At 48.3% G+C, this 12497-nt stretch overlaps 1 protein-coding gene and 1 long non-coding RNA gene across 2 annotated transcripts in view; one reads left to right on the plus strand and one right to left on the minus strand.

Moving 5' to 3' along the window:
• The window catches only part of LOC310692795 (heparan sulfate glucosamine 3-O-sulfotransferase 4-like), a 93470-nt gene extending 87085 nt beyond the window's left edge, over positions 1–6385 (plus strand). The window contains exons 2-3 of the mRNA XM_083474058.1: positions 992–1667; positions 5194–6385. Coding sequence (XP_083330184.1) covers positions 992–1628 — 637 coding nt within the window. The 3' untranslated portion in view covers positions 1629–1667; positions 5194–6385. The remainder of the gene's footprint in view (positions 1–991; positions 1668–5193) is intronic.
• On the minus strand, positions 1213–6285 carry LOC310692801. The gene is made up of 3 exons (XR_014518900.1): positions 6146–6285; positions 4052–4147; positions 1213–1347 (listed from the first exon to the last, which is right to left on the minus strand). It is a non-coding gene; the product is annotated as an uncharacterized lncRNA (long non-coding RNA).
• Positions 6386–12497: the final 6112 nt, after the last annotated feature.

Raw genomic sequence — 12497 nt, forward strand, 5'->3', positions numbered from 1 at the left:
TGCACGCAAGATAGTAAATAAATTTAATTATGGGACAAGAGGCAGGGGATCTTCGTCTGTATTAAGTTTTATTAGCAGAGACATTTAAAAGCATGTCATCATAACAAAAAGGTCTTGTGTAATCCTAAATGTACCACTTTGGTACAAGGCTCTGAAGTGAATAGGCTTAATTGAGCAGATGGCTTGCTGCTCAGGCAGGTATGGGACAGGTTTATTGTCAATTAACTTTTGTCTACATATGCCTATGGCAAATTGACTGTATAATGGCTTCCTGAGGCCACTTTTAACACTTGCCATGTCCTGGAGCTCAAAGGCAAGGGGTGGCCAAGCTCTATCTTCTGTTGCAGTGAAGGGCTGAGAGCACTAGCCGGTTGGATCAATGACCCATCTAGTCCAACGTTCTGTTCTCACTGTGGCCAACCAGACGCCCCCATGGGAAACTCACAAACAGAATTTGAGCACAAGAGCTCTCTCCTCTCCTGTGGTTTCCAACAACTGGGATTCAGAAGCATTAATGCCTCTGATTGTGGACCCAGAGCATGGCCATCATGGCTAGTAGCCATTGATAGCCCCCTCCTCCATGAATTGCTCTAATGCTCTTTTAAAACCATTCAAATAGTTAGTGGCCATCACTGCCTCCTGGGGAAGGTTGAGTTCTACAATTTAACTATGTGCTGTGTTCAGAAGGTCTTTTATCTGTCCTGAACCTTCAGCTTCATTGCATGTCCAAGAGTTCTAGTGTCAGGAGATATGCCATGCATAATTGTATAAACCTCTATGAGGTCACCGCTTACTCACCGTTTGTCTAAACAGCCCCAAATGCTGTTCATAGGGGAGCCATTCCATCCCCTTTATCATTTTAGTTGCCCTTTTCTGAAGCTCTTCCAACTCTGATGTTGTGCTCAGGCTGATCCTTTGGCAGGTGGGTGGGACATCCAGGCACTGCCTTTGTCTGTGGCCAACAAAACTCCTCTTTTCTCTTGCCCTCTAGGGATGTGATGCCCAAGACTCTGGAGGGCCAGCTCACCATGGAGAAGACGCCCAGCTATTTTGTCACCAATGAGGCCCCCAAGCGCATCCATTCCATGGCCAAGGACACCAAGCTGATTGTGGTGGTCAGGAACCCCGTCACCAGGGCCATCTCCGACTACACCCAGACGCTCTCCAAGAAGCCAGAGATCCCCACCTTTGAGGTGCTGGCTTTCAAGAACCGGACTCTCGGGCTGATCGATGCCTCTTGGAGCGCCATCCGCATTGGGATCTATGCTCTGCACCTGGAGAGCTGGCTCCAGTACTTCCCGCTCTCCCAGATCCACTTTGTCAGCGGGGAACGGCTCATCACGGACCCTGCCGGAGAAATGGCCAAAGTGCAGGATTTCCTGGGCCTCAAGAGGGTGGTGTCGGAGAAATATTTCTATTTCAATAAGACCAAGGGGTTCCCTTGCCTGAAGAAGCCGGAGGACAGCAGCGCCCCCCGGTGCCTGGGCAAGTCCAAGGGCCGAACTCACCCCAAAATTGATCGGGATGTAATTCAGAGGCTCCGGAAATTTTACAAGCCCTTCAATGTCATGTTTTACCAAATGACGGGCCAGGATTTCCAGTGGGAGCAGGAAGAGGGGGATAAGTGATGCTGTGGCAGGCAGAAAGAAGTTGTCTCCTATCCAGAGGTAAATGAATTGTCATCAGCAGTATGTGTGTGTGTGCATGTGATGGAACACTTCTGTAGGGCCTGATAGGGTTGCAAAACTGGACTTTGGGTTCCTGGAAGGCTTTCCCATTGGAAAAGAACCTCTAAGATTCTGCCTGGGGTTTCTCCAGATGCACTCCTTAGGGCAGGGGAGACAACCAGGTGTGTGGTTGGACTCCAGTTCCCATCAGCCCCAGTGGACAGCCTGGGCAATGGTTGGGAATGATGAGAATTGGGAGTTCAGCAATGTCTGAAGGGGGTCACTGTGCTGGCTACCCCTGCCTTAGGGCTTCCATCAGTGACTCACTTTCTATTGACTGCAACGAAAGGGAGGGGCTCCAGGACACAGTTGGAGAATTTCTCCTTCCCTCGGAGAAAGTTTTTTTGCCAGGGTTAGTTGAAATTTCACCGCTTCTGGGGAAGGCGCCTCATAGCTCAGAGGTAGAGCACTTGCTTGGCATGAAGAAGGTCCTGGTTCAATCCCCACTGGTGGCATCTCCAGGTAGGGCTGGAAGAGACACCCTGCCTGAAACCCTGGAGAGCCTTTGCTGCTAGCCATTGTGGACGACACTGAGCTTGATGGACCAGTGGTCTGGCTTAGTGTAAGGCCACTTCCTCTAGCCTTCCTAAGTTCAAGCCAGGCTGCTCAGTTTCTTGCCTGTCATAGCTACCTCCCTGGTCTTCCCTCAGCCCATGTAAGTGGGTATGAAAACAAAGCTTTGTAAAGAAGAAAGTTTAGAATCATGGAACTGTAGAGACCCAAAGTCCAACCCCCTGTCATACAGGAATCACAGACCTACATTGGCTTCCAGTATGTTTCCGAGCTCAATTCAAATTGTTGGTGCTGACCTTTAAAACCCTAAACAGCCTTGGCCCAGTATACCTGAAGAAGTATCTCTACCTCCATCATTCAGCCCAGACACTGAGGTCCAGCACTGAGGGCCTTCTAGCGGTCCCTAACTGTGAGAAGTGAGGTGACAGGGAACCAGGCAGAGGGCCTTCTTGGTAGAGGCGCCCACCATGTGGAATGCCCTCCCATCAGGTGTCTAGGAAATAAACAGCTATCTGACTTTTAGAAGACATCTGAAGGCAGCCCTATTTAGGGAAGTTTTTAATGTTTGGTGTTTTATTGCTATAATAATAATAATAATAATAATAATAATAATAATAATAATAATAATATTCTGTTGGGAGCCACTCAGATTGTCTGGGGAAACCTAGCCAGATGGGCAGGATATAAATTTATGATGATGATGATGATGATGATGATGATGATGATGATGATGGTGGTGATGATGATGGTGATGAATCCACGGCAGCTTGCCATCCAACTTCCATATAAAAACCTCCAAGGAAGGAGAGTTGACCACCTTCCGAGGGAGTCCATTCCACTGCCATTCATGTATTAGGGGGGTGGGGTATTTGCAGCAGTTCATTTCCACATCAGCCCATTTTAGTCCCCCTCTGGTTTTTTTAATGAGAGTGAGAGCCATTTTCGCAGCTGTTTTTCTTTCCCCGCATCTGTCAGCCTGGCCTCGTTGCCACAGATGCACGTGTATGATGCCTGTTGCCAAACTCCAGGCTCAGCTTTGATTCTGGCATGCAGACGCCCTCTTGATCAAGCTAAATACTGGAAATGCCATGGAAGGCAGCTATGGCTCCGTAACGAGGCAAAGCCACCCCGGGGCTGAGAGCACATCATGCGCTTCATTACCCAGTCAAGTGGCCCCCGAGCTTGGGATCAGGAAAAAGGTGCTAAATTCATTTGTCAACTTTTGGCAGGAGGCTGGGCTCCAGGATGGGACCATTTGTTTCCACACAAGTAAATGTCGGTTCATATTAGCCCGATTAGGAGTAAAAACAGCATCTGACATAAAACATTCTTTCCTCCCCCCCCCCCCCGCAATCTCCACCCCCCACTCAAATTATTATTGCATGAAAATTGGAAATCTGCACCAGGGCTGACTTTAAATTGTTTCACATGTTATTAAACTGTCATTTCCTCTGCTAAATGAGAGCCATGTTGTTGTGCAATTTAATTCACAGTGATGAATGGATTCAGGTGAAGGACTCATTTTTAACTCTTACCAGATTTGAGCTCCTCATTGACTAGCTGGGGGATGCCCCTCATTGAAAAAAACACACCAGTGTTCAGTGGAGGGGAAATCACTGGGCACAACTGCGTCCTCATCATGCAGCTCAGCATGATTCCCTACCCCCACAATCCTGACCCCATGGTAAAATGAAGCATGTTGGATAAATACAGTGGAAGTCGTGTAGCCACCCCTCTGCTCAGGACCAAGACAGTTTGCTAGTCAAGTGGGAGTTGGGAATATGCTGTAAAATTGGAGCAATGGCACTCACCTGCTGCTCCTTTGTCATCTTGCACCAGCCAGAACAAAACAGTGACAAAGTTTCTTTGGTTCTTCCTCTAGGTGAGAAATGGCAATTGGAGATCAGCTGATGGAGGGGGAACATTCAGGTTACAAGAGGCCAAGATCAGGACCATTAAGAAAAACAAATAGGAGAATAACTTAAAAAGTGGAGTGGCCTGCCAGCCACAGCTATTCAAACTAAACCCACACATGAGCTACAGCAAAGTAGCCATAGCTCTTTGCAAAGCCAAAGAGATCCTCATGTGTGGGACTTTGGAGCCATAGACAAGCTGGAAGGTGTGCAGAGGAGGGTGACCCAGATGACAAAGGGTCTGGAAACCAAGCCTTATGAGAAATGGTTGGGGGAGTTGGGGATGTTCAGCCTGGTTAAGAGAAGACTGAGAGCATGGTATGATAGCCATCTTCAAATACCTGATAGGCTATCACATGGAAGATGGAGCAAGCTTGTTTTCTGCTGCTCCAGAGGCTAGGGCAGGCTTCCTCAGCCTCGGCCCTCCAGATGATTTTGGCCTACAACTCCCATGATCCCTAGCTAGCAGAACCAGTGGTCAGGGATGATGGGAATTGTAGTCTCAAAACATCTGGAGGGCCGAGGTTGAGGAAGCCTGGGCTAGGGCCTGAATGACAAGAAATGAGTTTCTGACATTAGGAAGAACTTTCTGACAGTAAGGGCTATTCAACAGTAGAAGAAGAAGGGTTTGGATTTGATATCCTGCTTTATCACTACCCGATATCACTATCCTTTTCCCTTCCTCCCCCACAACAAACACTGTGAGGTGAGTGGGGCTGAGAGACTTCAAAGAAGTGTGACTAACCCAAGGTCACCCAGCAACTGCATGTGGAGATGCGAACCCAGTTCAGGGTTAACCACTACACCACACTGGCTCCCAGAGGGAACGGACTCCCTCAAGAGGTGGTGGAAGCTCTCCTTCACTGGAGGTTTTTCAACAGAGTTTGGATGGCCACCTGTCAGGGATTCTTTAGCTGTGATTGCTGCATTGTGTGGGGTTAGCCTGGATGACCCTTGAGATTCCTTCTGACTCTACAGTTCTATGATTTTATGTCTTGGCTGTCTCTAACTGCTGCCTTTCTCCTCCTCGCTCCACACAGAATCTGCCTGAGTTGGGGAAAGGGCCGGACTTGCCTAGCCTGAAATCTGGGTCCAGAATTGGCCACCATAATTGAAGGGAATTTGCTCAATGGACAAAGATGGGGGCAACACCATCCCTTTTGCACCTGGACAATCGCCTCCTTCCGCCCCACATTTCCAGACCAGCAGGATCCTGAGCATAAAGGACACACCGAGGGAAGACCCTCTTTGGCCACTCTTGGTGGAGTCAACTGATCCTCTTTGTGCATCCAGAGAGGAAGAAGGATTGACTGAGACCTTAGCAAGAGATGCTAGGAGCTTCTTTCTGTCCAGAGTCCCTTTGCAGCAGGAGGTGGCCACTGTGCTGGGGAAATGCCCAGTTGATGTGAGTGAAGGGCAAGAGCCATTCCACACACACCCTGCACCCTGCACCATACATTCAGATGTTTATTTTTGATATGGGTGGAACCCCTGAGACTGACTTCGGGAGCGGCCCCACAAGGCCAAAGGGAAGGGAAGGCCTGGGTCTCGCCCACCCAGAGATTCAGGAAATCTGACTAGCATCCCAGTGTTCTTCCCAAGCACAAAAAAGTGGGGCTATTTACGTGTGTGCGTGTGTGTTGTTTTTTTACCGTTCATGTGACCCACCCTCCACCTCTGTGGAGAAGTTGCTGGCCTGGAGTCTCAGCATACTGGTGAGCTCCCAGTGCAAAGAGCTGATGGCATCTGGGGGATTTATTCTTCCTGGCAGTTAGCCTGCATCAGCCACACTGGTGAAAGTCCTCAGCTCCACCCATCCGCTTTTGCTACGCAAGAAGACCTCCTCATTCGCCACCAGCTCAGAAAGCGCTCCCTTGGATTTGGGCTTTTGCCTCCCCTCTTTAAATGTCAGCATTCCCAGCACACAGAAGATTGAATTTTGTATTTGATTTCAATTAGCAAAGCATAAATTATATTTAATTTTCTACTCACAGAGACTGGATGAGTCATTGTCCTGGAAAGCTGGGGGAGGGGGGAGTTCAGAGATTGACAATGGGAGCATTCATCGCCCAGGAGCTAAATTGCTTAAGCTGCCTCCCTCTTCCATCCATTCGCTGTCTTCACGCCTCCCCTCCCCCCTCTGTGTCATCACCCTCTACCTGAGAGATATGGAAATACCAAGCGTGAATCTGGAGCCAAACCTGACTAAACAATAAAAACCTTGTCATGGCAGTTGCCTTTCTCTGCTCCCTTTATGAGGTGGGCAGGGGGGTGGGGGAGGGCTGGGCTTGCTGCATTTGCCACTGTTGTTTCCGGGGAGGGGGGATTTGATCGGCCAGCAGGAAACCTGACAAAGCCACTCTCTGTTTTACCTGAGGAAGGGAGGATTAAATATGAGGTTGTGAAAGAGCACAAAGCACAACAGACACACACACCCTTGGAATTTTAGCTGGGGCTATTTGTGTCAACAGAAGGAAGCTTTGTTGCCTCTTTGCTAGACAGAGCTGGACCTTGATTGGAGAACTACAGGTGTGGGGTGAGGCAGGAGGAGAGGTCCAAGGAGGAACCGTGGCACTTATCCCACATATGTCTCCATCCTCTTATTTCTCCCAAAGTCTGCAGTGCTTCTGAATGCCAGTTGCTCGAAACCACTGGGGGGGGGGGAACAGTGTTTCCCATTCAGACATCTAGTTGGTCGCTGTGAGAACAGAGTGCTGGACTAAATGGGCCCATTTGGCCTGATCCAGCAGGCTCTTTTTACATTCTAAAAGTGCTCAGGAAAGTTTCCTTCTTCGTTCTTGCCACTAACCCTGTGAGACAGGGCAGCAAGAATGAAAGACTGGCACTCCCTTGAAACTGGCGGAAGCACTGTGAGCTTCATTGCCAAGTGGAGATCAGAACCCAGTCCCAGCCACCCCAGCCTCTCAGCTGCCTTATCTTGCCTCTTCAGCTCCTGATGTAAGCTATGGAGCTGCCTGTCTCCTTGCCCTGCACAGGAAAGGGCCCCTCATCTCAGTGAGGCTCAACTCTAACATCACACCAAGCTATGATTGGCACTAACCACAGTTCTGCATGATCTGAGCTTCCCAGAGTGCAATGGGTAGATGGTGGTGGCTGCTTGCCTGCTTTTGCTCTCCATCTGTTCAGCTTCATAAATCCATGTGAGGAGGAGCCATGGCCATAATGGTGACCTGTGACTCCACCTGCCAACCAGCTTGTGGTTTAGCAGGTCCTTCATGAACTGTCCACTTTGAAGCTGATGGAAGTTCAGACCTGCAAGATATTCCACAGCTGGGTTTTGCAGGGCATCTGAATGCAGCTGTGGTGATGCCTTTGCCTGGACTTCCTGGCTAAAAGGAAAGTGGGTAAGGTCAGGTCTGTTAAATCCTCCCCTTGTGCTGCATAATGACCCCAAAGGGAAATAGGTTTGGAGGTTTCCTGTCTGGCATCCACTCATCCCAGTTCAGGAAGCTGGGATTAGCTATTTCACAACCTCATGCTATTGTGTCATCTGATAAAAAGCAACTGGGTTTTTCCCCCTCTCTCTTTTTTTTAATCAACAAAATGAAGAAGTAGTGAACTATAAAATTGCTAATTATTTTCTAGTAAATTTACTTTTGAATAACTTGAGACACCAATTACAGGCACCATTAAGCACTATTAGCGGTGGGTGTTACCAAAGCAGGGTGGAATATTCATTAGGCAAAAGAGAAAGGTTTTGGTGCCAAAGCCCTTCCTGCTCAGGAAGCATCTCTGAGGGCACTCACTCTCCTTGCAGCCACTCCACGCCTCCACCAGACGTTAAAAAAGTCACCAGAGGTTCAATTAGATATCAAATGACGATGTGGTGGCATTGTGTTAGGCAAACAGGCAAATATTTTGAGTAAGGTTTTCAGCTTCAGTTAGGCAGATCCTTGCAGCTGTACAAAATAATCACCAGAATTAAGATGAAAGCAAGGAAAAGGCAGAAAACTCCTCTTTGTGTGCCCTTTGAAGATGTAAGGGCCATTGTACTTTTAGATAATCAGACAGAGGGCTGTGCCCACCTGCTGTTCCCTTGAAAGCTTTGCAGGGCTCTGCCATCAGTGTGCCAAGCAGAAAGCTGGCTCCCTTCCCCCTCCTGCCTAGGCTGGTGTCCCACAGTTGGAGCCACTGCCCAAAATAAAGTGTGGGTCTTGCTATTAAAGGGAAGCTTCTCCCCCACCACCCACAAAGAGCACCAGCCTTGGGTGAGACAGCAACAGAGTCCTGAGAAGCGGAAAGTGAAATCTGTGTACATTTGAGCTTGAATGACAAAGGCCACAAGACTCAGAATGTCCGTTGAATTGATTCATGCATGGCATGAACCACACTTATGAAGAGGCACATTCCTTGCTCGGTCACTCATTCAGGACTGGGATGGATGCTTCCCATGATATTTGTCCTATCCTATGCAGATACATCACCACCCTCTCTTTCTTTCCATTTGAACGTTGCCGGATGCTTATGGTATAAGCCTCAGATAATCGAGGCCTCAGTATAGATCAGGGTTGGGGGAATCTCAGGCCTGGGAGCCAAATGCAAAAGCGTAGAATGGAAATGGTAGGAGTCCCTCATGGCTTGGCATTCTTCACAATGGCAGCATTTGGAGCAGAGGCAGACCTTTATAATATGCCACCCAGTGCGAGGCCATTTGATGCCCTCCCCACAGCCCTTGCAGCCCTGGCTTAAGCCAAGCCGGACTTTGAGAAGGAGTCATGAGGCTCTGGCAGGGGTCTAGAGCCCTCACACCACCTTCCCAAAGCCTGAAAGTGTTTGCTTGGCTTTGGAAAGGAGGAAGGAAGACTTTTGGACCCTGTCAGAACCACCATGCCTCCTTTCCAAAGCCAGACAAGCACTTACTGGGCTTTAGGAAAGCACGCTCCTCAGCTGCATGCCTGGTGTAGGCTCACACTGCCCTAAATCTGCCTTTGATTTAGAGCAGGCTTGGCTGCAACTCCCATCAGCCTCAGTAAGCATGAGGGATGATGGGAGTTGTGGTCCAAAACATCTGGAAGTCACTTGATTGGCTACCCCTGATTTAGAGTTTGCAAAAATGGAGCAGGACTGGTCGTGCTTCCTGCCTAATAAGCTTTCAAATGACAATTCCTTTCAGAAATAGTGTCTTTTCTCCTTAATAGGGTGGTGAGTCACAAGATTTCTCTATTCCCTTTCATCTGGAGATGAAGTTCTATGTGAAAAGGTTGAAAGAGTTTGGTATATTTAGTCCAGAAAAGAGGCGATTAAGAGGTGCAATAGCCGTCTTCAGAATCTGAAGGGATGTCAGGAAGTTGAAGGAGCAAATTTGTTTTCTGCTGCTCCAGAGGGCAGGTCCTGATCTAGAGGGTCCCAGTTGCTAGGAAGGGGATTGAGGCAAAACAGGAGGAAGGAAGTCCTAATGGTACAGGCTGTGGAGCAGTGGAGCAGGGAAGGCCTGGGAAGTTGGCCAATTCTCCCTCTTCAGAAGTTGTAAGTAGAGGCGTTCTATCAGAAATGCCTTGGAAGTGGATCTCATGAACTAAGAACACAAGAAAAGCCTGCTGGATGAGACCAATGGCCCTTCTAGTCCAGACTCCTGTTCTCACAGTGGCCAATGTGTTGCCTGTGGGAAACCAGTAAACAAGACCTGAGCACAAGAGCTTTTCTCCTGCCTGTGGTTTTCAGCAACTGGTAATTAGAAGCACTGCTGCCTCTGACCATGGAGGCAGAGAATAGCCATCATGGCTCAATAACCATGGATAGCCTTCCCCTCCATGAATTTGTCTAATCCTCTTTTAAAGCTGTTGGCCTTCAGTGCCTCCTGTGGGAATGAGATCCATAGTTTAACTCTGAACTGCATAAAGAAGTACTTCCTTTTGTCTGTCTTGTATTTTATAATACTCAGCTTCATCAGATTTACACAAGTACTGAGCAGGTAAGGTTGGACTGGAGGAACTTTGAAGTCCCTTCCAACTCTATGATGATTGATTGATTGGGCATTTCCACTCTCCCCTGAACTTGAGCCTAAGGGAAAATGCTGTCTGCTGCTGTACAGCATTAAAACAAAAGCAGCTTGTGAGAAAAGCAAAGAATTCTGGGAGTTGTGTCAAGCATCTTTGCAGATTTTCTTAAAGAGCAGATCTGCACAATTTGTGATGCACCAAATGGAACACATCCCTGTCTCCATGGGATGTGGTCTGCCAGAATCTTGAGACACCCCTGCTCAGTTTTTGCAGTCCAAGACAGGCACACGAGCCCCAAAAACCCATTGACTCCATACATGAGTGGCCAGATGGATGCAGCCCCTGGTGGGGGCATATGCAGCAGGTGCAAGCCTGTAAAGCAACACCAACAAGCTACTCTCTGTGCTTTAAGTACCATAGCAGAGGCAGCAGGAACAGAACCGTCTTGTGCCTACATTCAGGGAACAGAAAGGCTTTCACCTTGGTTTTGCCAGAAGGGATCCTACAATACCTTCATCTTTTTCTAAAGGACCCTCTGAACTAGCTAGGGCTATCATTGCCCTCAGGAACCCCAGCAACCAGGAAGCTAAAGGGCTAGCTTGTTGCAGGGAGCCATGAGGCAGGAGGAGAGATGGAAATCTCCACCCTCTTTCCCTAGATAGATAGATAGATAGGCAGGCAGGCAGGTATTATAATCATCAGCATCATCAGTGCTTTTTTTCTAAAAAAAATGTTTAGGGGTACTCTCATTTTCCTACTCATATTGAAATACTGCCCCTCAATGAGGCCAAACTTAGATTCACAAAATGTTTAGGGGAATGTGTACTCCTGCGTACCCCCAGAAAAAAAGCACTGATGATAACAACAACAACAACATATCCCGTTTTATATGTATCTCAAGGCTATTAACAAATGTGTGATAAGAACAGTAGAGAAAATAACTAATGGGGTTTTTAAACGATAAAAAATGAACAGGTATGGCAGGTGCCTTCATCCACATGGAAAAGCTTGTCAAAACATCAATGTCTCCAATTGTTTCCAGAATGTACAGACAGTGGGCACCTGTCACATCTCATCAGGAACTCTATTCCACAGAACTGAGGAAGTCAGTGTTGGAAGCCCAGCTCCAAGTTACTGTTATGAGGCAGGCATCCTTTCCTGCAGTCTGAAAGGCCAGTTTTTGTTCGTTTATTTGTGACATTTGTCAACCACCCAGCAAGACGAAGTTATATTAAAATATGATACCTGCATCTATATACATACCACCCTTATAAAAGGCCTGAGTGAATAGAAAGGTCTTCATCACCTGGAGCCAACAAGACTCCAAGGAAGGTGCCAGGTCAGTCTCTGGGATAGCTGTCCCATAACTGGGGTCCAGTACTGAAAAGGCCATCTTCCTGGTGGTCATCTGCCTTACTTCACTGACTGGTGGCCCCTGGAGCAGAACCTCTGCAGCAAATCTTAAGATCTGGCTAGGTTCATTCGGGAGAAGATCCCCTGGCCTCAAAGCTGTGCAGACAGGGTGTTGAAAGTTTAAACCAGCACTTTAAACTGGGCCTGGAAATGGACTGGTGCTCCTAGCCAGTGCAGCTGATCGGTGTGTCCTGCACCAGAGGGTGGTCTGATGGGAGCCAACCCCATGTTTTTGTCACACCACCCCCCACATTGCAATATTTGGGAATGATGTCCAGAGTTGTTGAGCTTTTTTTAGGTTAACCCAATTTATTTTAGGGAGGGTTGGCCGCAAAACAGATTTGCCCACAGATCGCGTCCACTGCCAATGGTGAAGATCTGACCGCCGATTGCATAAAACCGCATGCCAGGCATGTGTGCACCACTCACCAGGGGGTGCAAATGCCAGCCGCTGGGGGGGGTGCCAGGCTGATCATTGGGCGTATTTGCGTGATCAGCAGGTGGATTTTCACGACGACGATCACTTCAGTGAGCCCAAAGGGGCAACTTGGCACTCAAAGTGAAAGGTATGGCTACTGATTAGAAAAAAGTAAGTTGAGTCCTCTTGTTAGAGAAGGGCCTGCCGGTGAGTTGCCCAGGGATTAATAAGAGTACTTGGCTCAGGGGGGCATACAGTGGCCCTCATCTGTGCTCCATCACTCCCAGGGTTATACTGATATTGGGGGGGGGGGAGTCTCCTTCCTGCCTTCTCCTGCTTGTGAGAATTTAGGGACAGCTCTTGCCTCCAGCCTGCTAGCAGAGAGGTCAAGAGAGCATACCCCTCAAATGTCCTACTTTTAGCAGGTAATCCCAGAATTACAGAAGCCATCCCAGTTTCTGACTGGATGGTCCCCAAAGATGCCCATTTCTGGTCTGGGCCCATGGACCAGTCACCTAGCCCCTGCTAGAGTGTTGTCATCATGCAAGTTACA

Source organism: Podarcis liolepis (assembly GCF_965112155.1).
Source record: "Podarcis liolepis genome assembly, chromosome: 14".
NCBI classification, from domain to species: domain Eukaryota; kingdom Metazoa; phylum Chordata; class Lepidosauria; order Squamata; family Lacertidae; genus Podarcis; species Podarcis liolepis.